The sequence below is a fragment of the Pezoporus occidentalis genome, unplaced genomic scaffold (genome assembly GCF_034315485.1).
Source record: "Pezoporus occidentalis ecotype Australia unplaced genomic scaffold, CSIRO_AGI_Poc_V1 ctg19, whole genome shotgun sequence".
Classification (NCBI taxonomy): domain Eukaryota; kingdom Metazoa; phylum Chordata; class Aves; order Psittaciformes; family Psittacidae; genus Pezoporus; species Pezoporus occidentalis.
The window spans coordinates 4,372,868-4,400,668 of NW_026913748.1; the positions used below are offsets into that span (position 1 = coordinate 4,372,868).

At 38.4% G+C, this 27,801-nt stretch overlaps 1 protein-coding gene across 1 annotated transcript; it reads left to right on the forward strand.

Moving 5' to 3' along the window:
* SLC13A4 (solute carrier family 13 member 4) lies at window positions 1-27,801 on the forward strand. Its single transcript, XM_062616491.1, has 16 exons — window positions 1-874; window positions 6,455-6,583; window positions 9,721-9,857; window positions 10,400-10,581; window positions 11,320-11,374; window positions 13,018-13,057; window positions 13,715-13,792; window positions 15,359-15,549; window positions 16,332-16,451; window positions 19,260-19,361; window positions 20,505-20,606; window positions 21,604-21,701; window positions 22,838-22,968; window positions 23,807-23,968; window positions 25,508-25,645; window positions 26,287-27,801. Exons 1-16 carry the CDS (start codon window positions 776-778, stop codon window positions 26,422-26,424), a joined length of 1,902 nt encoding a protein of 633 aa, XP_062472475.1. The 5' UTR covers window positions 1-775; the 3' UTR covers window positions 26,425-27,801.

Below are 27,801 nucleotides of genomic sequence, written 5' to 3' on the forward strand. Positions count from 1 at the left end.
ACTACCTTCTACAGTCCTCATTGGTGAGTTAGAGTTGAATGAAGCTTTTTAACAAGTTTTTGTCTTGCGACCAAGTATAATCTGTATTGGAATTGCTACGCTGTGAATTCTAAGCTCAAGGCAAAAGTAGGGTAAAGGTAGATGCAAAGTAGAAGCCAAAACTATAGCAAAGAGACAAAACCTGGAGAAGTTGCAGATGGTTTAATTTTTATTTTTTTTATTTTTCAGAAAGAATACTTGTATATTTGCGTCTGTGCAATAAATTGTAGGTTTTGTTAATTTTCTAGCAGAAGAGAAACCTGTTATTTCAGACATTCAGACTACCAAACAGGAGGAAAAGCAGCCCAAAACATATCTTCCCTGGTTTATGAAAACAGGAATTGCACTGCTAGATGATGGAAGAAAAAAACTTTCCAAAACATGGGGATAAGGATTCAACACAGCTATACCCTTCATTTTGAATTAAAAAGAAAAATTGTCAGAAGATCACTATGCTCCAACTTGCAAGCCTCTGCATGCTATGGTGTGAAAATAATTTGGATCTGCTGGTGAGCCCTACATAAACTGAATGTCTTTTTAATTGAAAAATCTTTTCAAAACAACAAATTTAAGAAAAATATTTTAGGTGGTTGGGTGGGGATAGGAAATGAGGCAGTGAGACACCATTCAGGGTAATCCATGCACAGGTGAAGGAAAACGTGGAGTGGAAGTTGGAGTATCTGAGGAATCAGAGAAGAAACCCAAGGACAAGAAAGCCACCAGAAAGTAAAAGAATATGGCAATGATGAAGGAGATTCTCCGATCCAGAAATCTCTTGCTCGTTGTTCTCATTCCACTTCTGCTGCTTCCTCTGCCACTCTTATACCCCAGTAGCGTGAGTACATTTTCATTTTCTTTTTTAACTAAACCTCTGAGTGCAGTAGGTAGTCATGCTGGATAAGTCTGCAGTGTGAAAAAGAAAAGCAAAGACCTAAACAAGCGTTGCTCTTAGAAAAATCAAGGACTTAACTTTAAAGGATTGGGAAGGTCACTGAGAAGTTGTCATAGTAAAAACCAGAGCTGCCTTTAGTCATGTCACAAGCAGAGCTGAAAAACCAGGTGAAGCTAGTAAACCACTACTGTAAAGGAGAAATATTGTATCTTTTCTTTTTCTGCAATAATGTGTGTGTGGAAGGGGAACAGAACAAACATATCCATAAAATTTCCTTTAAGGAGAGGTCTTTAAAAGGAACACTTCCCATGCATTTAGTTTTTAGTAATAAGTATGCATGGAGGGACTTTCAATTTAGCGTGGGTTTATAGGGCAGCAACTCAAGTGAGGCAGGAGCTAGGACTTAGCGACAGACATGTAGGACCATACATGGCACTAACTATTCTAAAGCACTTGTAGGTACCTCTACTGAAACATTGTAGACCTGGCAGTAGCTAATAAATGATGTCTCATAGGCATACACAGCAATGCAAAGGAGGGAAGAGTTTGTGCTTAACACACAGACAAGGGAATAGGAGTAAATGCAGCTACATTCCTGGTACAATTTTGAAGCTACTGAGTGCCCTTGGCCATGTGGTTAACTCCTCTCTATGCACATCTCTGAAGTCATAAGCCATAAAATAAGAATGTTTTCCTGCCTTATAAAGATGGTGATGTTTAACTTATCAAAAGTGCAGTATATTAAAAATTTTGCAGCTGGTGCTTCCCCATAATCCTAGACATAAATCTGGCCAAATAGTGCAGCAATTCCAATTCTGTCCTCTACTCTGCTAAAGATTAATTCTTCCTTCCAGTACCAGAGGATTTGTGAATACTTCTGCTTTATCAAATAGAAAGGCAAAAGGCTAGAAATTGTATAGCAGCTTTATAAAAATAAAACTGTAGTATTTTGTATTGAAAGGAAAACAGGATTCATGGAAAGGAAATGTTTCTATACTGCTGAACTGTATGTTGCACTTTGAATTGGTTTTCCTGCCCTGAACTTCAATTTACATCTCAGCTGTCCTCTTATAGCAGTTTTCCATCTCTTACCTCTCAAGACAGAATGAATGACAGATAATCATGCTCTTCTTCAGAGAACAGCAGGGCTCAACATTTTATAGAGGCTTGTTTTTAAAATGAGTTTAATCTCCCCCAATGTCATTGGAAGGGCAACATAAGAACAGATACTCCTGACATGTCCAAATGACACTATAACTGCAGTATGTTTTTTGTCCCTTGAGAACCTCTTCTAGGAAACATGAGATTCACTGCATTAATATTTGTCACTTTTGTTTGCTCCCTGATGGACACAGAGACACACTATGCAACAAGGAGACTTTTTAATAACCAAGGGAATTGTAATAGCATCATGTGAGTGCTGAGGGAGAAGTTAACTGACACTACTGCTGCAAGAATTGCTACTATACATTACAAGCTCCTCTGTGCCATTACTCCACACCTCATGGTGTTGCTTTACTGAGAAGTGAGATGAAAAGACATCAGATGATGTTTTACATCCATTTTATATATATCTGAATGATCACAGATGGTAAATTATAGCTGTAAATCTGACCCAGGGTTAAATAAATGTTTATAATACTATTAAGAAAACATCAACGCCAAATGAACTCAGTTGACAATACACTATTTAAGTGGCTTAGTGTAGTGTTTACTTTATTACAACCCATTGATTATGATTACTTCTTAAACCTGAAGATTAAATTTGCCTCCTGCTCACTTACTTATGTTTTAATTCATCATACAATTCTATTAGTTTTCTGTCTTTCTTCTAGAAGTCAGAATTACCAGGTGGTTTATATTTCCATTTCTCCAGGGAATCAGCTTGCAGTTTCTTTGATCAGCACAATTCTGGAAACATCAAAGGAACATTACATGTGTAGTGGCAAGAGAAATCATAGCGAGCACTAGAATTCAGAACTGTTTGCAGATACGGCTAATGGGAATACTGTCCACAGCTTCTTTTCTGTTGTCTTATGAAAAAGAATGGTTGGGTCAAAAATAAACCCGAGAAAATTTGCTTGAATTTTTTCCCTTTCCAAAGGGAACAGATGACGTATGTTCATTCACCTTTGTTTTTACTTACACAAGCTGAAGGAAGAGATTGATAGTGTGATCCCATAAGCTCAGAGAAGGTAGTCCAGAGGCTAGACTACCTCTTCTTCACACAGCTTAACCACACGCCTGCATGCTAGATATGCAATGCACATCATTAAGTGGTCAAATCTCCAAGATCTGACCAACAGAGTTTGTTCTTATTTTAACCGCTCTGAGATCTTCAGATCTCAGATGCTTTAGTTCTAACAGTTTTACGCATGACCCTTATTATGATTTTTTTTTAGCCATGCCTTCCTTTCAGCTCCTCTCCTTTCATGTAAGGGGCTAATTGAAGATAAGTGATAGTCCCTTCAACCATCACGTTTTCCTATTCTTTGCTTCAAGCCCTGAGAGGATCTTAACAGTAATTTTCAACTGTACAACAGGAAGTGAAAACAGTGAAACAGTTAAAATTATACAGCCACTACATCATTCCAGTACTTAGTAGCTCTGGTAACCATTAATTAAATATATAAATCCAGTTCAATTAAATAGAAGAGATTAATATGGTTTTCTTGGAAACGAGTTGTTTTAAAGCACTGAGAAAACAGAAAATTGTTAGACAAGCTGATTAAGTTTTTAGTGGAGATTATAAAACTTGGTTTTCCTAGTACTTCCTACTCAGTTTTATACCATTTTAAAATATGTGTTATTTTAGTTTTGTTTGTAAATTGATTACAGCCTAGTGTATAGGAAACAAAAAGACTCGATGCCCATCCAAGCTAGGTTTTGATAGAGATCCAACCTCCCTTTCTCCTATTCCATTCCCATTACAAGTCTAATTTATGGCTACACACAGAGGGGCAATAGAAGATAACAAGCTATGCTCAAAGAAATTAAAGAGAAGTCTATTTTTGGAGTAAGAAAATAGCTTGGAATGTAGTTAGGATGAAATTAATTTTATAAATTTTTGCAAGGTATCTCTTGGACCTTACATCTGGACTGCTTTAAAATAAAAATCAATGTTTTTTTTCGTTAAGAAGCATTTTTTTTCCTCTGGATGTATGACAACTGCTAGATGTCATACAGAGCCCATGCAAACATAGTAACTTGTTAGCAGAAACTAATGAGCTAAAAATTAGTCAAAATGTGTCAAATAGTTACTAAGTCCCAAAAATGACCCTATGCTCTGCTTTTTGTGGAATATTAACCATGAAGTATGTTAAAGTTTTGGTTAAAGGTGACTGAGCAGCAAGTTGGCTAATGTTCACAAGCCAATCCATCAGCTCTGTGACTCTCATCTAAAATAGTTCAGTCTTCCTAGTAGAAGATACTACAAACCTCTAATGCCTGTCATGTCACCTTTTAAATTATTTAAAGTTTTAAGTAATTTTTGTTTGTTTGTTTTGTAAAGAGTGATCACTCAAAGTTGTTACAAACTGAACACCAATCTTTGGAATTTCAAACAGCATAGCAATTCCATTTTGTAAAATGCATGCTTCAAAATCCATGGACATTAAAAAAAAACCTCTAATGTCATCCATTCTAAATCAACGTTCTCTAAGCTCTTTTATATTTTTTCTTGGTAGTAATGAAGCTACAACTGCTATTCAATTTTTAATTTCAATATTTTCCTGAAGGACCTGATCATAGAGGGCTAGTGAAACCTCTACTGGAGTGTTAAAACCTAAACTAATCTTCTATAATAGTTAAGTAAGAGAAACAGATATGCACATTTCCATGTGGTTCAGAGTTCTTATCCATTCATAAAGGAACAAGCCAGAGTTAAGTTTCTTCAATAGCTTTTCAGATACTCTTTCTAGTCTCTAAATTAATTGGAGGTTATCTGATTCAAGGAAATTATGTTTCCTGATAACCTTATTTCAGCTATTTTGATGGTCCTGCCTGCTTGTATTAGAGCTGTTTAATGTTAACTTTTCTGAAATAGGAGTCAGAAAAGAAGGTCTGTCAGCTTCTGGATGAGTTTGGCTGCAATCTTTAAGCAAGTAAAGGAAATGGCACATAGCAATCTATCTTAACTTTTTGTCTGGACTGTGTTCTGCCTCTTGTTACTATAAGCAGTACTAAAAAAAAGAGGAGTAACTGACTGTGACTCTTGGTTAGGGGTGATGTAAAAAGGGACATGCAAATACAAGCTATTGATTCATTCCATTGAACCCACATCCATGTATAGTCTTGCTTCAAACTTCACTACGTTGTTCATAAGACTGATGGGGGAAAAAAAAAGTGTAATACACACTTATTGATTTGCACAAGATTCTGTGGGAATTGCTTGTGTGACTTCTTGAAAGCTGCTTAATTTGGGAGTCATCCAGTCAGGAAACAAAAGTAATGAAATGGTGTTTTAACCCATTCAAATAGTGCTTGTGAACAGGGAATTTTCTAAAAAATAGCCATTGTGAACTGTGGAACCATACAGCTCAATAAGTTCCTATTCAGTGAATAATGGAGAATGTTTAGATTTTGTCAGCACTGGTGTAAATCAGTGCTGACCTAATTCTACAGAACTGCCAGTTAGCCCTAGTAAATTTTGTAATTATTAGCAGGAAATGTCCCCAGGTTTCTAAATATAACAAATTGAGCCTAAGAACTCCACTGTATGCCATAAAAGCAGACTTATTAACAAAAAAAATGGACTAGAAGACTTCTGTGGAGTAGCTGTGTTTTCCTGTTAAAATATTCAGCAGATAGAACCTTTCTCCATCATATACCAGCTCTCCATGAACACCCAGCGTGATGTTGTCATGGCTTTCTCTACCAGAACCTTTGACAGCAGCAAATTTGATTAACTCTGTTAATCCACTGCCTCTAAACCTTCAGGTCTGTGGTCTTCTTCCACGGGTCTGTGGAAATTATTTGAGAAAATAAAATCAACTGACAAAAAACTTAGGTTTGCACACTGTTAAAAAAAAAAACAAAACAATTTTTCAGAGTATTTCCCCAAAAAAAAACAAACTGTAGCTTTATCCATGCTATAGCAAATACAGATGTTCTCATCTGATTCTGAAAACTACAAGTTCCTGTTCTTGTCCAATATTGGAGAGAAATACCAGCTCCACAGGACCAAACTGAGGAGCTGAACACTTGGTAAGTATTGGACTATTGCAATCAAACAAATCTGTAAATGCACATGGAACCATTATTCTGCTGGTAAATATGTTTATCACAATGTTTTGCCTTAGCTATTGCATGAAACCTTTCATTAGCATCATCTTCTGGAACTGGCCTTCCAGATGGTAGCCTAGATTTCACACCCAAACAGCTGCACCTTAGAAGGTCCTTATGCAGTACTTGTTCAGTTTATGTCCAGTCACCTGCAGTCTAATAAGTCTTATGAACACGTCCACAAGGTTTCCACAGCAGGTCGTGAGGTAGTCATGTAATCTCTGTGCTTTCTTCCTGCAGGAAGCTTCATGTGCCTATGTGCTGATCGTGACAGCTGTATACTGGGTTTCTGAAGCGGTACCTCTTGGTGCAGCAGCCTTAGTTCCTGCTTTCCTATACCCACTTTTTGGAGTCATGAAGTCCAGTGAGGTCAGACCAGTGTGCACTTTTTTATAATTTAATATACTTACTCACACTTAATTATTTGAATAAAACTAATTTTAATAGACTAACAAGACTAAGAGCTGTAGGAGGAAAAAAGGTGCATCTTATAATGTGTAACTTGGGCTCACCAGCTCTTTCTTCTAATGAAGATAGATATAGGAAAGGGTGTATTAGTCAAGCGGCATGTCCATCCTGTCAGCTACTGCATCACAAACAATTCCTAAACCTATTGCATCAAAGGATCACACCTTTCCACTTCTCCAAAACCATGTAAAGAGCAGTTATTTATTATGTATAAGGCAAGAGATTACATGTGCTAAACACAGTTACCATTTACGTGCTAACACTAGGTAATTTTGTTATCCAGGTGAATGTCTAGTCGTTTTTCCAAACTGTAACCTTAGTGCTGTCTTGTAGCTGTAAGTTCTAAGGCAGAGTAGCCATACAAAATTCTCCATGATCAGTTCTGGATTTGCTTACTTGAGTTATTTTTTGAATGTTACTTTCTTTCACGATATGCCAAAAAATTATTTTACTTCACCTACAGCTTTCCCCCTCTACATTTTTCTCTCTCTTTTTTGAGGGTGAGGAGGTATCACACTTGATTTACAGGGACTAGAAATATGGATAAGAACACAGAAGAATATATAGCAACCATAAAATTGTTGAATTTCTAACACAGTCTAGCTCTGGGAATGCCCATAAATGGGTCAAGCATGAACCAAGAGTTTTATGACCTGTCTGATTCCTCCCAGTGGTGTGACAACTGTGTAATATAATCAAATACATTTCCGTACCAACACAGTTAAATATTTTCAGGATTTTTTTTTTTTTTTAACATAAAGGTAAAGTAATATGTTTTCATTACAAGAATCTACAGCGTATTGGAGAAGGAAAATTTAAAGGCAGCCTGACAGAAATTCAATATAATATCAAATTATATGACAGGAAGACTACTGCAGAGAATGCATTATTTGCTTTAAGAACATTAAAAATCCTCCATATTTTAGCATAATCAACTCTGACTATGCTGCAGTATTTCCGTATGCTGTTTTGTAATGCCAAAGAAACCCACTGATGAATGGGATGGGTGCCCTGGTCACAGAAGATACAGAGATGGCAGAGTTACTGAATGCCTTCTTTGTCGCTGTCTACTCTGCTGCAGGCAGTCCTGAAGAGCCCTGTACCCCTGAGAACCTCAGATGAAGTCAGGTCAAGGGAGCGGTTTGCCTTAGTCGATGAGGAATGGGTTAGAGATCAGTTGAGCAATCTGGACATCCATAAATCCATGGGTCCAGATGGGATGCACCCACGGATGCTGAGGGAACTGGCGGAAGTCATTGCTAGACCACTCTCCATCATCTTTAACAAGTCTTGGGAAACGGGAGAGGTGCCTGAGGACTGGAGGAAAGCAAATGTCACTCCAGCCTTCAAAAAGGGCAAGAAGGAGGACCCGGGTAACTATAGACCAGCCAGCCTCACCTCCATCCCTGGGAAAGTGATGGAACACCTTATCCTTGGAGCCATCTTAAGGCATATCAAGGATAAGAGGGTTATGAGGGGCAGTCAACATGGCTTCACCAGGGGGAAATCATGTTTGACCAATCTCTTAGCCTTTTATGAGGAAATAACACAGTGGATGGATGATGGCAGAGCGGTGGATGTGGTCTACCTTGACTTCAGCAAAGCATTTGACACAGTCTCCCACAGCATCCTCACAGCTAAATTGAGGAAGTGTTTTCTGGATGATCAGGTAGTGAGGTGGACTGTGAACTGGCTGAAGGAGAGAAGCCAGAGAGTTGTAGTCTATGGGGCTGAGTCTAGTTGGAGGCCTGTAACTAGTGGAGTGCCTCAAGGGTCAGTACTGGGACCGGTATTATTTAATATATTCATCAATGATTTAGATGAGGGAATTGAGTGTACTATCAGCAAGTTTGCTGATGACGCTAAGCTGGGAGGAGTGTCTGACACGCCAGAAGGCTGTGCTGCCATCCAGCGAGACCTGGAGAGGCTGGAGAGTTGGGCAGGGAATAACTGGATGAAATATAACAAGGGGAAGTGTAGAGTCCTGCATCTGGGCAGGAACAACCCCAGGTTCCAGTATAGGTTGGGAAACGACCTGTTAGAGAGCAGTGTAGGGGAGAGGGACTTGGGGGTCCTAGTGGACAACAGGATGACCATGAGCCGACACTGTGCCCTTGTGGCCGAGAAGGCCAATGGCATCCTGGGGTGTATTAGAAGGGGGGTGGTTAGTAGGTCGAGAGAGGTCCTCCTTCCCCTCTACTCTGCCCTGGTGAGACCCCATCTGGAATATTGTGTCCAGTTCTGGGCCCCTCAGTTCAAGAAGGACAGGGAGCTGCTGGAGAGAGTCCAGCGCAGGGCAACGAAGATGATGAAGGGAGTGGAGCATCGCCCTTATGAGGAAAGACTGAGGGAGCTGGGTCTCTATAGTTTGGAGAAGAGGAGACTGAAGGGTGACCTTATAAGTGTCTATAAATATATAAAGGGGGAGTGTCACGAGGATGGAGCCAGGCTCTACTCAGTGGCAAACAATGATAAGACAAGGGGTAATGGGTACAAACTGGAACACAAGAGGTTCCACTTAAACTTGAGAAGAAACTTCTTCTCAGTGGGGGTGACAGAACCCTGGAACAGGCTGCCCAGGGAGGTTGTGGAGTCTCCTTCCCTGGAGACATTCAAAACCCACCTGGACACATTCCTGTGTAACATTATCTAGGTGTTCCTGCTCCGGCAGGGGGATTGGACTAGATGATCTTTTGAGGTCCCTTCCAATCTCTAGCATACTGTGATACTGTGATACTGTGATACTGTGACTGATTGTCTGCAGGCAGTGAACATCCTGCTCAAAGAAGTAAAATTTCTCTTGATTTCTTCAAAGCTGAGAAACCTATCAACAAGTGGGTATTGAGCCTTGTTTTTTGTAAGCATGACATAAGATATTAAAGAGAACATTTTGATGTACGACTTCTTCATTTTTTCCAGCTCCCTGTCATTTTTTCTCTAGAGGGAAATACCCCAATACCATATTTCTTCTCATTCAGCATGTTCTCTGTGTAGGGTAATTATTGCTTTTTAACTGTTTCCCCTTTACCTTAATGCAGGTGGCTGCTGAATATTTCAAAAACACAACTTTGCTCCTCATGGGCGTGATTTGTGTGGCAGCTTCTGTAGAAAAGTGGAATCTTCACAAGAGAGTTGCCCTGCGCATGGTCATGATGGCTGGAGCAAAGCCAGGCATGTGAGTGAATCTGACTTCATGATAGCATGAGCATGATAGCAGCAGCCTGAAAGATCAAAAAACAACTCTGAATTTCCCATCCATGAGCAAAAGCTAGCTTGGTCTGGGGCTATTTTTCATACCCATCTTGCCTTTCAGAGTTGGAAAGCTTCCAATTTTTTTCATCCTCTTTCTGCCAGCTCCTACTCCTTGGCTTGTTGTCCCTTTGATTTATATGTTTTATTGTTACTGGTTTTAGTCTCTCTGTTCCTTCTCTGCCTGTTGTTAAACAAGCACAAAAGGATGCTTAAATCCTGGATGTGTTGAAAACCTCTGTTTCTCACATCCCATCATGATTTCCATGTGGCAAAAGTCTTCCAATGGTACATTGTCTTACAACAGTTATCAGCACAAGGCAGCATTTTATCTGCGCACAGCATAATATTTTGGCACCTGCAAAAAGACCCCATTTAGTTATCAGTTAACTAATGAAAATGTTAGGCAAGGAGGCCTTTAATATTTCTGAAAGTGCCTCAAAAAGATTTCCCTGTGTTGCACTCCAGGTTGCTTCTTTGCTTCATGTGTTGCACCACAGTGCTCTCCATGTGGCTTTCCAACACATCCACCACAGCCATGGTGATGCCAATTGTGGAGGCAGTTCTCCAGGAGCTAGTGAATGCTGAGGAGGAGCACGAGGTCATCAGTACTGCAGGCAGCACCATTACTGAAGAAAACAAGCCAATAGGTATTTGTCAATATTGGCCATTCTTTTCTCGCTTGTTTATCAGTGACCAGACTTGTTGATACGCATTATCCAAATTCTATCAAGGTCAGAGCTGTCGGACTTGCACTGCCAAAGATGCTGGTCCACACTGTTTCTTTTGTACTCTGACACTTCTTTAAAAAATTAAAGAAAGTTTCAAGATGTGATGGAAGAATTGGAGCCAGGAAACTATTTTGATAGTAGTAATGAATTAGGGCATGTACTGGAGTTTGTCTGTCATAATGTCTTAGGATTTTACAGGGTTGGAAGGAAATCTCTGAAAAGAAAGTCAAAGAAATGTAGAACAGATCCAAAAGCATGCTCTGTGACAATCTAACACTTGTCAATTTACCCCTCTTCTTGCAGGCTGCCTAGGTTAGAGCAGGTGTCACAGAAAAACCTGATAAGAGCTCCAAGGTTCATTTTGTTCATTCCTTCCCAGAAAGAAAGAATATGGGATAAAAGGAACCTCTCTTTTCTTTCAATTCATATATTCCAGGCTGGAATTGTTTTCATCTAACCTTGTCTATTATATGTAGATATGATACTATTTTAATTGCCAGAGGCACATGATCAGGACGATATGACACAATAAAATGGTGCATAATGGTCGTAGAGTACCTGAGATCGCTTGGACAAGCTTTTGTTTGCTGTAGCTTCTCCAGGTTCAGTGGTATGGCCCAGGGTCTCAGCTCAGCTATTTCTCTTTGTTCATTGTAGATCTCAGCGAAAAGCACGGCCGACCTTCACTGGAGCTTATCTTCATTAATGAAGAGTAAGAATGAACCCTGTACATCACGACTGGAGATTTGAGCCCTATGCATGTTGAAAAGAGATGAACCCAGGAGTAGAGCCAGGAAGGGCAAGCAGAAGCTTACAAGTGAATGTTTCACATGTGACTGAAAAGGAAGGCCTGTATGAGAAATGGGATTAATGTAATGCTTTGGATTTAACTAAAACTTCCCAGTATTCATTTGGGTTTTTTAACTCTATGGCCATTTTAGAGAGAAGGAAAATATTTTTCAGGGTTTAAACCATCTTTTTTTTGAAGTCTGTGTTTTGTGCTGTATAAAAGAATGCTGTGCACAGATTCTTATTTCTGTTCCCCTGAAGGAATAGTGATGGGGAGGACCCAAGCACAGTATGGAGTACCCACAGGACGCATTTAGTGGGAAAACACTTACAGAGAATTCCTGAGGAAAGTCTCGACTGTCTGCATTCAAGAGAAAGATGAGAGTAGGGGAGCAGGGGGAGGAGGAACTAACAAAACTTATCCCTCTTCTCCACCAAAACCCTGTAAAATATTTCTTTCAATATAAACAAAGTTCTTTGCAAGTTTGAGATACTAACAGTTTCAACCAGGTCTCTATTTTGGGTAAGATCTAGTAAGGTTAAAAGGGCAAATCAAGAAAATTACTAATTTTTGTCAGATTATCAAGTTAACCAGCAGTTCAAGATACTTGAGGGAATATTCAAAGTTATCATCTTAAAATTATGTTATAGGCTAAATCCTGAAGATCATTTTCTTACAAGGTATGAGAATAAATTGCACAGTCCCTTCTTGAGCTCCTTCTCTATTGTTGACAGGCATTTAAAATAAAAGAGAAACAAGTTCTTGCTACACCTTTAAATACTTACTATAAAACAGACACTATCATTCAAACCCCACATATCGATGACTTTCAGTTAACTTTCAAGTTCTGAATAGTTTTGTCATTAGTCTGGAGACTAATGGGTTCTCCAATATTCCCTCTGCTATCTGTTTTCATCCCAGGCATATTTTTCGTGAGGTACAGAATCAAGTTTTCTGTTTGGCATTGTGCCATTAAGCCCTACCGAAGAGTATGTGTGGGATGTTTCATGACAGAACTACTATTAAAAAGTATTTCTTGAAAAAGAGCTTGAAATTTGGTGGGAGAAGAAAAGTAGTACATCTGGAATTAAATTTGGTTTCAGTGTCAAAGTTCAGTGGATTGTTTGCATAGGCCACAGGCTACACAGGAAAGATTTTTATGAAGGCTTTAATGTGATACAGGTAGGCGCTCAGAAAGCATTGGAGAGGTTGGCAGAGGAAGAATTTGAGTAGAACAAGTCAGCAGTAGCACTGTATTGCTCGGATTCACTCTACTGTGAAGGAGTCTTTTCCTGGATTGGGGTATATACTCCCTAGAATATGTATTTTTTTCTTGCGTGGAGGAGGAACCCCATTACTATGCAGCTAGAGATAGAGCTGTGAAACATAATGACAAGTCTGGCCAAGACGCCACATAAGAGGTACTAATAAATAGAGTTCTTCACCATTTCTGTAGGTGCTAGTTCTGCAGCAGGTGTTGTCCCTCCTACCCATGATGTGTGCCTTTTAAGGGAGCTGGGTGAACAGGCATTTTTAAAGTATTATTTTCCTTTCTTTGTTTTTAGTGCTACCACTACTGACTTCAACTCCTTGATGCACTCAAAGGTATTGTCATAGGTAGTATCTTCTGAGTTATATTGTCTTTTAATGCAGGAACCATCAAAGTGCACACAGCTCTGCAACAAGCTGCTGCTTCCTTTATTTCAAACAGGTAGTGGTTGTTGGCAGAGAGTACGTAATGCAGAATGTCCTGCTTTGCATTTAACCTACCACCCTGCTTGCACAAAGGAACATTAGCTCTACAGTGCTTGTTATACTTACTGCTGGAGATCCTGAGATCGAGTCAGTAAACTAGCAATTTCATACAGTTTATAGCAAGTTCAGGTGTGATTTTTTATTGTCCAGGTATTGCCAGCTTCTGCAGCTGAGACATCCCAGTTACTAGAACAACCCACACATATCACCAAGTCTTAACCTCTAGCAAGAGACCTGTTAGATTCACCTACATAGCAGAGGGAGAAGACCCAAACTTATTATAATCTTAAGATCACTTTAAAATAAAATCAGTTTGGTTTTTGGTTTTTGTTTTTTTCTCAGACAAAATTTTAGTAGAGTTTTTTGTTTGGTTGTTTTCTGTTTGGTTTTGTTTTTTTGTTTTTTTTTCTTCACTACCCATGACCTTCACAAATCATCAGGAATCCTGATTTAAGTGCTCCTAGGAAGAGAAGAAAGGCTAATCCAAAGGCATTTGCCTCCCTACAGAATATGAATGGTGTGCACATGGTAAACAACCCTATTGGAACGATGAATTCTAAGAACAATGGGCAGCACCTACCTCAGGTACGGTTGATGTTGGATCTGGGTGGTGAGGGAAAAGACAGATGTGACCATCACCTGCTCCCACTCTTTCATATTTGTTCCTTGAAAGCTGTGTTACATGAAATCATTCTCCACCATCCTACAGCAGCCATGGCTTGGCCCTTTGCTAGTTCTTGCTCCCATTTAGATGCCCCCAACACAGCTATGTTCAGAAGACCTTCCCCCGGTGGCCAGTACAATGCATTTTAGCTTTACATTCAGTAATGTGATCACAAGTTTTCCTTCTTATTTTGCTGTTCTACCCACTTTATTTCTGCAAAGCCTCCTTGGGAAAAACAGACAAACAAAGAAACAGACAAAACCCCCAACCCCCCCCCCCCCCCCAAAAAAAAAAATCCCAAACAAAACAAAACTCAACACAAAAATAGTAGCCCTGACTCGAAAAAACCCTACTCAGAACTAAACCAGCAGCAAGCATGGACCATTTAACTTCTCAGTCGATTAGTCTTAGTATCCACTTTTTGTCTTGCCAAATACCCACCACCAAAATCCTTCATTACATCAGCCCATTGCAGAATTTCTACTTCTCCTGAGCAGATCCAAGAAATGATTGCTGTTTGGACTACAGTTACGTAGTATCTTGATGGTATAAGCTGATGTTCAGGAAAGATTGGCCTAAAATCTACACACAAATTTGCATTCACAGTTCAAAAGAATCTGAGTGTATGCTTCCAGAAAAAGGTAAATGTGCTGCTCCTGATACTTAATTATCTCTTATACCCATTTCCAATACATAATCAGTGATTATTTTGTAACTAATATATTCACTTCTCTTTTAACCTACAGGGATTTTAGCCAGGGTCTCCTCACCATGATGAACCATAGCATGACTGATTTTACTACATAAACCCAAATTCAAATTATTAAAATTAACAAATCTATCTGAACCTTTTTCTGCATTTTTCCTGATTCTAAATTACAACCTTGGGAAGCATGTGAAGTGCCTTGAAGTGCTCTTTCTTTTTTTCAAGTTGATTTTTCAATACAGAAACTTTCCTGTCACTGCTAAAAAAAGTTTCTTTTGGAGCAGTATTTTCCTGTAGCTTTTTCTTCCATATGCCCATTGCACAGCCTTTTTCATGCTGTTTCTGAGACAGCTAGCACTCTATTCCTAATTAGAGGCTCTGAGCCAGTACAAGTGCAAAAAGACTACCAAGCATATGTCTGGTGGCTGCTCATAAGCCTCAAGGATTATGAATTCCTACTGCTGCAGTTCTAGCATCCTGCCCCTGCAGCCCACAGAGGGTTTTGATATCCCTCTGAGATTCCAGGCAGAACTGGAGCTGGCCCAAACCATAGCCAGAAGTCTGATTATTGTTTGTCTTACATTTCTGCCACAGACCAGGCAATTTCAGGCCGCTGGACGGGTTTCTAGTTCCGACTGCAGTTAATCCCTGCGAAGAAAAAAACTGCCCCCCCCTTAAGCAAACCTGTTGTTTCTCTGGGACCAATATTGCCATGGCATTATAGCCAGTTGGGCTGCTGTTCTGATCACCTGCTTTCTGTGGTTAATCTGTTCCCTCACAGGCTCAGATACTGCTCCTGCCTCCTAAGCCCTCAGAACTGGGCCTGACCACCAAGTACCGGTACCAGACCAGACATGACCACATGGTCTGTAAATGCCTCTCACTGAGTATCTCATACGCAGCAACCATTGGAGGACTGACAACCATCATAGGGACCTCAACTAGTCTCATATTCTTAGAGCACTTCAACAAGTAAGTGATATTCTGGTTGTGTGAGAATGATGGTTGGGTCGTTATTGTCTCTGTGCCTTTCCCCACAGGTTATCTACCACCTCAACAGAGCCTTTGAAAGTCACTCTTTCTAAAGGCAATTTTGTTTCCTCCTCTGATGGAGGAAATGTAACTTTTCTTCATGCACAGAGCAGATTCTGAATATCTACTGCTGCCACTGTTGTCATGGTACCTTTCATTTCTCTCCCTGAAATGGTGGTAGAAAAGAAAACTAATTTTGGAAGCCATCCTTAACCCAAGGATTCACATTTTACTTTATTTTCAAAGATCTTGCTGTTATGACAATTTCACCAAATGCATGTGGGACATTTTTGTGAGAGCCCAGCAGACTACAGTCATTATTTGTGTGATCGACAGTAAGACATAAATAGCGATTCTAGGTGAAATAATTCTTTAGTCTGTCATCATTAAAAAGAGCTTTAACAAAATCAACAAGTAAGGCTAGAATTTCACTCCGGATAACTCTGAGGGGTTTTATGTGTGGCTAGACAATCCAGACCATCTGGTCTTAAAAGAGTACTATATGGCTCATCTCTTGGTCAGGCACTGTCAATGATTGACATTCTATGGCAGTTGGTCTCCCTATGCATATATAATGCAGCTGTTGCAAACACATAGTGACACAATTTTTCTATCATGCTGTGACATATATATATGTGAGTGGGCATGTGCATCTATGTGTACTGGAGGTGCCTGTCCTTTTACTGTTCTAACTTCTTGTGCATCCTTTTTTTCCTTTACAGTCGCTACCCAAAGGCTGAAGTGGTGAATTTTGGAACCTGGTTCTTGTTCAGTTTCCCCATCTCCCTCATCATGTTGGTCCTGACTTGGTTCTGGATGCATTGGTTGTTCTTGGGTTGCAAGTAAGTTCAGATTGTTCAAGATGCATGGATTAGAAAAGCAGGGAATCTGTGTCTCCTCTAGAAAATCTGGCATAATGAAGTTTCCAGTTGCAAATGGCAAAATCTAAGCCACAACTTCCTTCTTCTTGACAGAACAGTTACTGGAGGAAATCTTATTGCTTAACTGCACTGCATAGGCAGCAGTGTACAGTATTGCTGCTTGAGAGTGAAGTGCCTAGGTATTACTGAGATAGAATTCTTTACTGTGCATTCAACTGTTTTTTTTTATTCTTATGACCAATAGGATCCCATTGTGGACCAAAAACCTTGTCAAAAGTCCTTTCAGAAAAGTACAGCTTAAAAGATGAATAGAAAAACAGCTACAAGTGAACAAGTTACTTTTCAGGTCTGCCCCCAGCTCAATAAGATTAATGTAAGACCAGTTAAAATTAAAAGTAAACAGATTCCATATGTATTTCTCTAATAGCCTAAGAGATGCACACCTTTTGATACCAGTAAGTCCCTCAGCCCTAAAATAAGAACAAGACTGAATCTTGTTCTTATCAGTCTCCCAGTTAATTTGTACCACATATGTCCTTTGCAGTACTCAGCAACAGCAGTTAGTGAAAATTGCCTAAATGTGTGCATTTAGAGTGGATTAGTTAACATGCATTAAATTTTGGTGCAGACACATTTACTCAGAATTAAAGTCACCTTAATTTGATTTAGTTTACTCTTAAAACTGACATCACTAATTTATTTCACCTAAGATAATGAATACATTGATAATGACTTTGCTTGCTGCTGACCTTGACTAGATTTTGTAGTTCCAAATTAAAATGCTAAAGTAAGTTTTTGTTGTTTTTTTTTTGTTTGTTTGTTTGGGTTTTTTTTTTAATTTTGAAAAGAAACAGGCCTTAACATGACCCTCAATTTTTTTTTTTTTTAAATAAACATAATTGAAATTCCACATTGCATCCAAGACCTCTTGCTGTTTAATGATGTTTTAAATAATACCGGCGACTGACGCATTATCGACTTTTTGAGAAGTACTGGTTGATTCCAGGCCTCCTTAATCTCTGAGTCCTGTTCACTGCAGTTCATTAAACAACATATTATGTTAGGATATGGGCTACAATACTCTTCTTTCACATCCACCTAAGCCTAGAAACACTTATGTTTTTATAACATGATGCCTAATGTCTGTGAATAAACGTTTACTGAATTTCTGTAACGTTAACGTTCTTTTCCTAGGAAGCCCATTGTCATCAGTGGGTTCTTATCTGACCCAGTAAGACCTTGCTTTTTAGGCTCTAGACTAGATCAAAGAGCAAGGATAATGGACCCATCAAATGATTTTTGCCAGCAAAGCAGAGCTAAGAGTAGAATCATTACTATAGAAGTGGCCATTATTTAGTTCTTCTCTTCAGCTGGAATTTACTGGAGTGTAACATCAAGGTTTGAGAGGAAATTTAAATACTTAGAGTTGCAGTGCTAAGAGCACTAAAACCAACTGTCACATAAGTGTCCATTTACAAGTGAAATGAAAAGCCTGTTCAAAACTTTTTGTTAAACAGACATGGTCTGCCTGCATCTTGAGCTATGCAAATTCCTTAGAGAATCTGTCCTTAACCAGATACGTAGAAGGAGATCATAGTCCATAGTTTGGCCAGTGCTATGGCATGGATCTCTAGTTAGGTACCAAATAAGATATTGAATAGCAGTAACCAGAAAAGCAGGCCATTGTGCTCCCATGGTATTTCATTCACTGACGTCCCTGTTGCTGCAGCCTATTTTAGACTGTCTTAGCTGCAGATGTTTCTCAACCTACCCAACACACCTTGTGTCAGAGGGCACAGTTGGAGTGGAAAATCAGAGATCTGTGCCTCAAGCCACAGCAGAGTAATGCTACTGGAAAGAAGAAAACTAAAAGATTGTAATGAGCCTACAAGTATATTAATACAAATCAGGAATGTCCAGGCTTTGTTATAGTATGAAGGCAATCTGAATAAACTAAGGATTTTACCTAATTTTCATACAAATGTGGAGCAGGTTTAAATATATTTAGCTATGAAATATGTTTGCACTTGTATGTCCCTGGCAGAAGTACAGGGATTTTTCACCAGGACAAAACACTAGGCTGATTGCCTTGGTCTATGGCAGAGGCAATTTGGTGCTACAGTGATTGTGCCTGGTTTAGAAACAGCTAATATTAGTAGAAACAGACAGGTCGTGAAAGCTATTTGGATCCTCAGCTCAGCTTTCCCACATTGCCTACTGTGAATCCTGAATATTCAAGTCAAACCTGGGCACAAAAGCCAGACCAGGCCCCATAATGTGTTGGGTACTCCTGATGCAACTGGAAAGCAGTCGTCTATTAAATATCTATTGACAGCTGGCCTCTTGTCACTGTCTGTCAATGTGATGACACAAATAATCCATTGGAGGCTTCTGGCACCAGAAAAATATCCAGCCAACTCCAGCTGTTTGAGGAAGCCTAAACAAAGGGAGACCAGCCACAGCTACAGATGGCTCAGCTAGTTATCAGTTAGTATTAGTCAGACCACCTGGGGGTACCTTCCTACTATGTCTAGAATTGAATCTCAGAAGATCTTGAAACTAGACTACGAAAGATCTCATGCAATAATTTCCTTTCCTATTGCCATCAAGCCTTGCCCCAGTCACATCATCTCCCAACAGCCTCTGGCAACTAGAATTTTCAGTTTGCCTCATTACTGTCATTTTTTATGAGGGTTTGCTTTTTTGTTGTGTTGGTTTTTTTTTTTCACTTGATGCCCTTGTCTAATTTTACTGTGCTACCTACCTCAGTTTTAAAGAGACCTGTTCTGTGAGCAAGAAGAAGAAAACCAAACGGGAAGAAATGTCAGAGAGAAGAATTCAAGAAGAATATAAGAAACTGGGAAATGTTAGGTAAACCAGACCTGCCTTCCTCAGGAATTTGCCTAGGGAGGAGCGTCCTTTCATATTGCCCTCCATGTTACCTTTGGCTCATGTAGGTTATTCTTAAACTGTCAGCTCTTTCTTCTCCTTTCCAGGATAGAAGCAGAACTAAATGTAAAAATGAACTAATATTAAAGACTGTTAAAAGTGTGCATTTATATAGTTGTGTATTTATTTCTGAAGAAAAAAAGAAATAAAATGAAAGATTCAGGTTTACACAAGGATCCAAAGGCCACCTGAGTCAAAGTTTGTCTCTGCTTTTGAACTAACACACAAACTGTTAGAGAACACCACTTTGCAATTCAGGCACATACTTATTTTAGTGTATAGAAGTTCACTGTTTAGCTAAGGCTTTGCAGCAGTCTCTCATGCCATGAGATGTCCAGCCTTCCCAGTTGCCATCATTTTTTCATGGTGGTAAGAAATGTCTCTAAAGATTATTTTGTAATATTTTAATTTTTCAAAAGGGGTGATACCTCATAAAACCATTATTCTCAAAATATATTTGTGTTGTTCAACTGAAATGTTGACAGATCAACTTGCTGAATATGATCAACTCTGAATCTAGACTGCTGTTCAGACTGTGCCTAAATATGAAACCATACTTAATTTAAATCTACCCTACATTAATTAAAACTCAGTATTCTCAAGTCACCTTGTATTTGTTTCACGTGTTTAAAATATCTGTGCTAATTTACATTGCAATTTGTTCATACTTTTTCTACAATTTTAAAAAATGCAATAAAAAGTGTTTACAGTGGAATATTAACATAAGCTTTAACTTGTTAACACATTTAATTAGATAATAATCCAAATACAAAGCATTTATAGATATTTTCCTTTAGGTCTTGCCCATGAAAGATTGAATTGCAAATACAGGTATTTTTAGCTTAATTTTTTACTAGGTTTAGAGAGTTTTCATCTGTGAGCCAAATGTAAAATTCTTTAATTCAAACTAGTCTTCTTTTCTATTTTCTGTATTTTCTGGGTTTTATCCTTTTTTTTGGAACTAATTTCTACTTTTTCACTTCTGGAACTTGCTCTTAGGTTTTCAGACAGACCATGGATTTAATTCCTAGAGGTTTTTTTGTTGTTTTTTTTTTTTACTTCTAGCTATCCTGAGATGGTGACTGGAGTTTTCTTCATTCTGATGACCTTGCTTTGGTTTACTCGTGAGCCTGGCTTTGTACCAGGATGGTCATCTTTTTTTGAGAAGTAAGTGAAATTACCTAAACAATCACAGAGGAATATAGCCTTGCTCCTTTGAAATTTCTGCAATAATTTTTGTCCTTATACTGTTATCAGCCGCTTTTAATAAGGTGGTGAAAAATGAAGTCTTGTTAATCTACATCTGTTCACACAATGGAAAATCGTATTCTGTCTCAATAAACAGAGTGGATTAAATAGAGAAAGTAAAATAAACATATTTCAGGTGTAAAAAAAATAGGAGGGTCAGATTCTGAAGTCAAAACATTTTAGTGCATTCATATAGAAGCTGTCAATGGAATAGATTGCAAATTAATTAAAATTGTTCATTTCAATTGAATATTGCATAGATGGTGATTGAAGCAAATAATTGTTATTTTATTTTAAATAATGTTGAATCAAATTTTATTAAAAGTAACTATAACAGTAAGCATATAAAAGAATAAGTGATCTAAAGTTAAATTTTATTTAGTTTTCTACTGCATTTTTTTTTTTTTTTTAATCCTACTTTTGATAGAAAACCAATTTCTAATATTGGGATTTCCTGAGGCAATCTGGAGTATGGCACTCCTCAAAATATTTTCTCAGGATGAGTTTTAAGCATTTAATTTAACATCAATCTACAGTTCATTTCTAAAGGACCACTTGGGTGTGGCTTTTCTCCAAAATGTGTTTACAGTTTCTTGCTGTTGGTAAACACACTGTTTTTCTCTACTTCCAAGTTATTAGATTTGTAAACCAAAAGGGATTCCTTTTTTTTTATCCACTGGAATATTAAAATTTGTTGAACAGTGACTGAAGTTGGCTATAGAAGTCAGTTTAATAAACAGGAAAAAAAATCCAATTTAAATCATGAATATGTAGACATATATTTCCAGTGTGCTGTTAGTAAGACTTCAGATGTGGAAATACAACTTCACCTGCAACAATTACTTGGTACCATGTTCCTTGTTTGGAAAGGTTTCTTTAGTGTACTTTTATGATAACCCTACTGTTTCTTTCCTAGGAAAGGTTACAGAACTGATGCCACTGTCTCTGTATTTCTTGGTTTTCTCCTTTTCCTGATTCCAGCAAAAAAGCCTTGTTTCGGAAAACAGGAAAAAGGTGAGGAAGATGCAGCAAGAAAGAGATGTGGCACATTTTCCAGTGCCCTTAATGACATATTTTTATTCTCTGTAAAATGTTCCAAGGAGAGATTTTTATTGTGGTGGATCAGGGTTCAGCTGATCCAGTATCAGCCCTTTCTACATCAAACCCCTATTTTTTGTTGCTTTAGCTCATACTGTCTCATCCAAAAAATGGCCAATAGATCTCTTGCCTGAGGCCACTATCTCTTCTTAACAGAGTTAACAAAATTTAGGACTGAGTTTTAGGAAAGGTTCAGATGGAGTTCCATATAGAGAAATATAATGTAGATGCTTGCAAAACTGGTTGAAGATAAACTCTAATAAATAATTTGGTCATTACTTACAGAGCAGAAATAATCAATAATGTCATAAAATAAGCATAAAAGAGGTCACTAACTGTCAGACAAAGTGTCAATTTTGTGCAATGCTTCCCTTACAGTCTTCTTGACAATAATTTCACATTCACGTTTGGGTAGCACTCAGTGGTGTTGATAAGTTTGCTGTTCCAGGCTTTCAGCAGTCTTGTGTAAAAGTCATATTGCCTGCATAGAGTCTTATGTAGAGCTACAAATGTATGTAGATATGTTTATTTTTTTATACTGACATATATTATGCAGCATTTAGGAAAAAAATAACACTAAGAAAATACTCAGGCATCTAAAAAATAATGTCCTCACGTAAAACCTAGGGGCATAAATACACTTTATCAAGCTTCATGGCCTACTGGGAAGAGTAAATGACCTTCTTGGAGAAAATAATCCCATTGTAATTTAATTTCTCCATTTTTGCATTCTACGTATATTTTACATTTGTATCAACACAACAGAGCACATAGTCCCTCAAAAAGCTATAGAATGAAACACATGGGTTTATAACTGCTAGCATCAACAGATCAGCCAGGGGTAAGGCAGGGCATTTGGAACTAATAAGCTGCATTTTCTGAGGCCAAGCTAACCAGAGAAATAGGCTATGTGCTTATTCACCTCTTTCACAGATACTTCTCAAGGTAACTCCCATGAATACTACATTATTCCTATTAGAATAAAAAATGCAAAGATCTTTACAAAAGGGCCAATGTAACACTGATCACACATTTGCTTTATTTTGATACAGGAGATGGTGAAAAGTCAACAGACATTAACACACTGGATCCTATTATCACCTGGAAGGACTTCCAGAAGACCATGCCCTGGGAGATTGTAGTGTTGGTTGGAGGAGGTTATGCCTTAGCAGCTGGATGCAAGGTACCGATTTAGATTTTTATCCTCCTTCCTAACAGAATTATAAACCTGGCCTTTTATCCCTCTGTATGCTCCCCAGTTTTGATTTACAATGTGGATACTTTCAAGTTGGTATACAATCTACTCCCTACTCCCTGCACTCAATGGACAGCTATCTAGCTAGCAAAAAGATGGTTTGGACTTGTTAGTTGTGTGAACACCTGCCATTTCAGATGGTTTTTGTAAAGCATCTGAATATCTAGATATTTCTACAAGGCTGGCAGACAGGACAGAGGATCTGAGGGAGATGTCGCACTTTCTCAACTAGCAACTAACCAGATAGAGGGGGAACATCTCAGCTGCCACTGGATGCTCTTCTTTAGGCAACTGAGTCAAGTTCCTAGTGCTGACTGGACAAATAATACTCTAGGCTTTACTGACTATAACTACACTCAGTATAATTCATTAATACACATCTACCTCTCCTATAGACTTTTACACGTAGACAACTAAATTTGTATATTTTAATCTCAAAATGAATTCTACCCAGACTGTGCAATCCTTCACCACCAATTTGCAATACTCCAGATGCGTAAGAAAGAGTGAAGATCAGTATAATACTAAAAATACCTTTTTAGTATTATTAACTGCCAACTGTAACTCTTTGTTACTAGGAGCAACTATTTATGGGGCATTCCAGTGAAATTCAGTTTACAGAACAAAAAAAATTGCATAACGCACTGACTCCAACTTTGTTTATTTGCTGGTGGCATTCTCTGATGCAAACTGCTCCAAAGAGAAGAATCTGTTTTAAAAGTATACTAATTATTCAGTAATTCTTGTGCTTCTGACCTTTCTCCAGACCTCTGGCCTCTCTACATGGATTGGAAGCCAAATGCTTTCCCTCAGCAGCCTTCCCTACTGGGCTGTAACTCTGCTGGCCTGCATTTTGGTGTCACTAGTAACAGAGTTTGTCAGCAATCCAGCAACTATAACCATCTTTCTACCTATTTTATGCAGCATGGTGAGTAAAAGCAATGACATTTTAAGTCTGTTTTTTCCTGATAAGCTTCTGGGAATGTTTCAGGTTGCCAGGGTATTGGCACTCTATTTGCCCAGCCCTGGCTCCCAGTTGGATGCATTCTTTAGCTTAGGAAAAATAATACACTCAGGAAACCAAAAATATATTTTAGCACCGAGGAATTTATTCAATACCTTTCAAAGTGAAAACAGCTGCTGCACTGACAGGTTCATAGTCTGTGTACAAGGAAAGGTGATGATGTAATGAACAACATAGGTGAAGCCCACATAAGGCTTGAGATAACTTTATCAATGTTATTGTAAATATGATGTTCATTAGCAATTAGTCACACACTCACTACTTGTAAGAAAAGACCGTAGTACTGAATTTTAGATCAGATTTAAATGTATTCAAGGGGATGATCTAATAAGCATATTGTCATCTAACACGGAAAGCAGCAATGTTTGTAAGAGACAGGAATAAAACAGGAGATTGATGACAAAGGCAGAGGAAAGAGACACAGATTTCATTTTATACTGGAATAGGAGTTACAGAAAATTCTCTGATTTATTTTCTTTCTTCGTAATATGAAGCTTTTCTTACCAAGAATGTGGGTCATTAATCGTGTTTCCCTATTATAACAATTTTATGTGATTGTCCCAAAGTATACTATGTGAACAGCTCTGAGTTAATATGAAAATATGGTCAGATGAAAATGAGTAATTATGTTTGTATGGCTTATGAGTTCAGATTTACTTCTGCTCCATGCAGGAAGAGACTCTCCTGAAAAAAATTTAGATCAGTAATATATCTTTAGTAGTCTGAATTGCCGTCTTAAGGCAGTGTCTCTTTTTTGACTGTAAAAGTAACCTGGAAACACTTCCCTTCCCAAAATGAAGTTAGCCTTGTGAGTAACCTTACCTTTCCCTCTGACATAAAACTAGGCCATGGCAATGTAAACAAAAATGCAACATTTCACCAATACTGACGGCTGGAGTGGAAGAACAATTCTCTAGACCACTATTAAGTGACATGCGTGTTTGGACTACAAAAAACTAGTTCTCTCAATCACCATTTAGGACAACTTTACATAATGGTCTCAGTATATTAACAATTAAAAGAAGGACACTCTTCATGTCAACTCGCTGTGACTTCTGTTGGGCTAAGACTGAAGTAGCAGTCAATGTTAAGATCCAGAAGACATAATGCAGAATGTCATGGAAAACAAGCGGGAAAATGAGCAGAGGTGGTCTAATAGTAGCAATATCCACACTCCCTCACTGTGAAACGTCTCAAGAGAAATCCCTGGAGCATGATCAACTCCAAATTTTTGCACTTCTTAAAAAAAACCCAACAACCAACCAAACAAAAAAGATCCAAAGCAAATAAAAAAAAATACTTCTACACTTAAGTTTAGAAACTAGGGAAATGAGATCCACAGAGTCTTGTCTTCACATAAAGCAGAGAGGGTCCTTTCATCCTAATTGTGAGCAGTGGCTTTCCTTGGTTAAGTGAAATGCCTCTCTCCCTCTCTCTTTCCAGTCAGAAACCCTACTTATCAACCCTTTGTACACCCTGATTCCTGTCACCATGTGTATCTCATTTGCGATGATGCTACCAGTGGGTAATCCTCCAAATGCCATTGTCTTCAGTTATGGGCACTGTCAGATTAAGGATATGGTGAGTCTTGAGATCAGGTATATCCCCCCATGCTTCATGAAACCCCAACACCTTGTCCTCATATCAAACAGCAATGATAATAACTATGATATTGGTGCTAGTATGAAGCCTTCATATTAGCGACTGCACTGCTGCTTTGCAATTGAGCTGTCAGGTTAAGAACATCTATACATCTGCTGTATGATATATGTACTTCTCAACTTTAATTTTCATGAATGCAATAGTTTAAAGAGATATTAAAGAACAGGAATACACAATCCTTTGCATTGACCTGTTAAGAAAAGCACAGGAGAGCATAAGAAATTAGATTTATCACATAGCACCACAGTAAGTCATGTAGTTATCACCCTGCTATGAGTGATATAACTCCCCATTCTGATTATCAAATTGAGAAGTACAAGTGACAAACTGAGCATTTTTCCAATGTACTGCATCAGCCCCTGACTACCACTCCTGAATACTCCCCACAATGGACAGTCTGATACATAATACTTGTGCATTTCTGGCTCTAGGAAATTAGTATATCACACTATATATAAGTCAGTATACATACAGACACTACTGCTTTCTTTTTTCCATGTTAACTGTTCCATGTTAACAAGTTGCCATTGACCATGCTCTGATGTATTTTGCTTTTGTAGGTGAAAGCTGGCCTGGGTGTAAATCTGATTGGCTTAGCTGTGGTCATGGTGGCAATCAACACTTGGGGAATTAGACTCTTCCAGCTGAATACTTTTCCAGAATGGGCAGTGGTCAGCAACATCACTAACCAAACATAATCTCCAAAGGAAAAAAAAAAAATAAAAAATTGCAAGACCAAAGTGAGTTGGGACAAAATATTAAACCTACAATGCACATATGAAGAAAAGAGAAAACTTCTGGATACACAAAACTAGGATCCATAGGAAAACCATGAAGAAAATCCACAGGGAGATCTTCTGCATAAGCTTTTCAGTTCTGAAAATCCGTATGAGTTAAAAGGAAAGATTAGCTTTGCTCTGTTATTGCTTTCCTTATGATACATAACTGAAAAAAAAAGTCTCCTCCAAGTTGTCTGCCTACGGCTTTTTCATGCCTGAGAGCAACTATGTAGGACTTGTAAAACAGGGGATAGAGGACTCCAGTGACAGAAGACACTGTACTCAGTAGTAGGGTATAATCCTACCATTAATTCCTTTAATTCTTTATTAATCCTACCATTAATAAAGAGAATGGAGAGTCATATTCCCAAACCAAAGTTCTGTAAGTCTACTTCTTTTAAAGGCTAATTATTATTCTTCTTTTGAGGCGACTCATCACCACGTTGGAAAATATCCAACACTTTCTCACCTCACCCATATGGTCTGGACAGAAACACAGCTACCAACTCTCAGCTACAGCACTTCAAAGGGATAATAGAAGACACTAATCAGATAGGAAGTCGTCTCCTCGGAAGGAGAATCTTTTTTTCCCACAGCACTATTATAGTTTCCAATATTGCAGTACTTGCAATCTATGCTTTGGAACGAAGAGCTTCAGAAACAGAAAGTTTTGTTCAATACCTACTTTCTTTGCCATTGTACTGCAGCTTGAACAGGGGAAGCTGTGACCAGTAAAACCTTACCAGGCCAATAGACCCATTGCTCTCCTCTGTCTTTGGCTGCTGTTTAGATAGTTATGATTCCTCTGACAGAGATAGTACAATGACATCCAAGATGGCACTCAGTGCTGCTCCATGAAGGGAGAGGGCTGAAGTGGAGTGGTGCTGGTGTATCTCCTCATCCTGTGCATTCACTTGAACATCACACCCACCTGCTCTCTAGCAGCCCAGAGAACAGGCACTTCAAATGTAGGAAACTGTGACATAAGGCAGATAACTACCAAATCAAAAGGCTAAACTTTTTATCATCTGCAAAGTGAATGCCCTGCTTTTCTGATTGGATCCTTGCAATACTCAGTAAACCTTTTCTTGTATTATGTCTTGTTTTTAATAATTTGTTTAATGTCAATACATTGAAGCTGTATATTAGGATGATTGGATCTCATGTAATCACACTATACATATACTTTAATGAATTTTTATGCTTTCCACTTACAATCTAGGCTCTCTAGCTCTTAGTGTGAATGTCTATTCTGCAAAAATAAAATGTCAATAAAATGAACTATTCATGACTGCA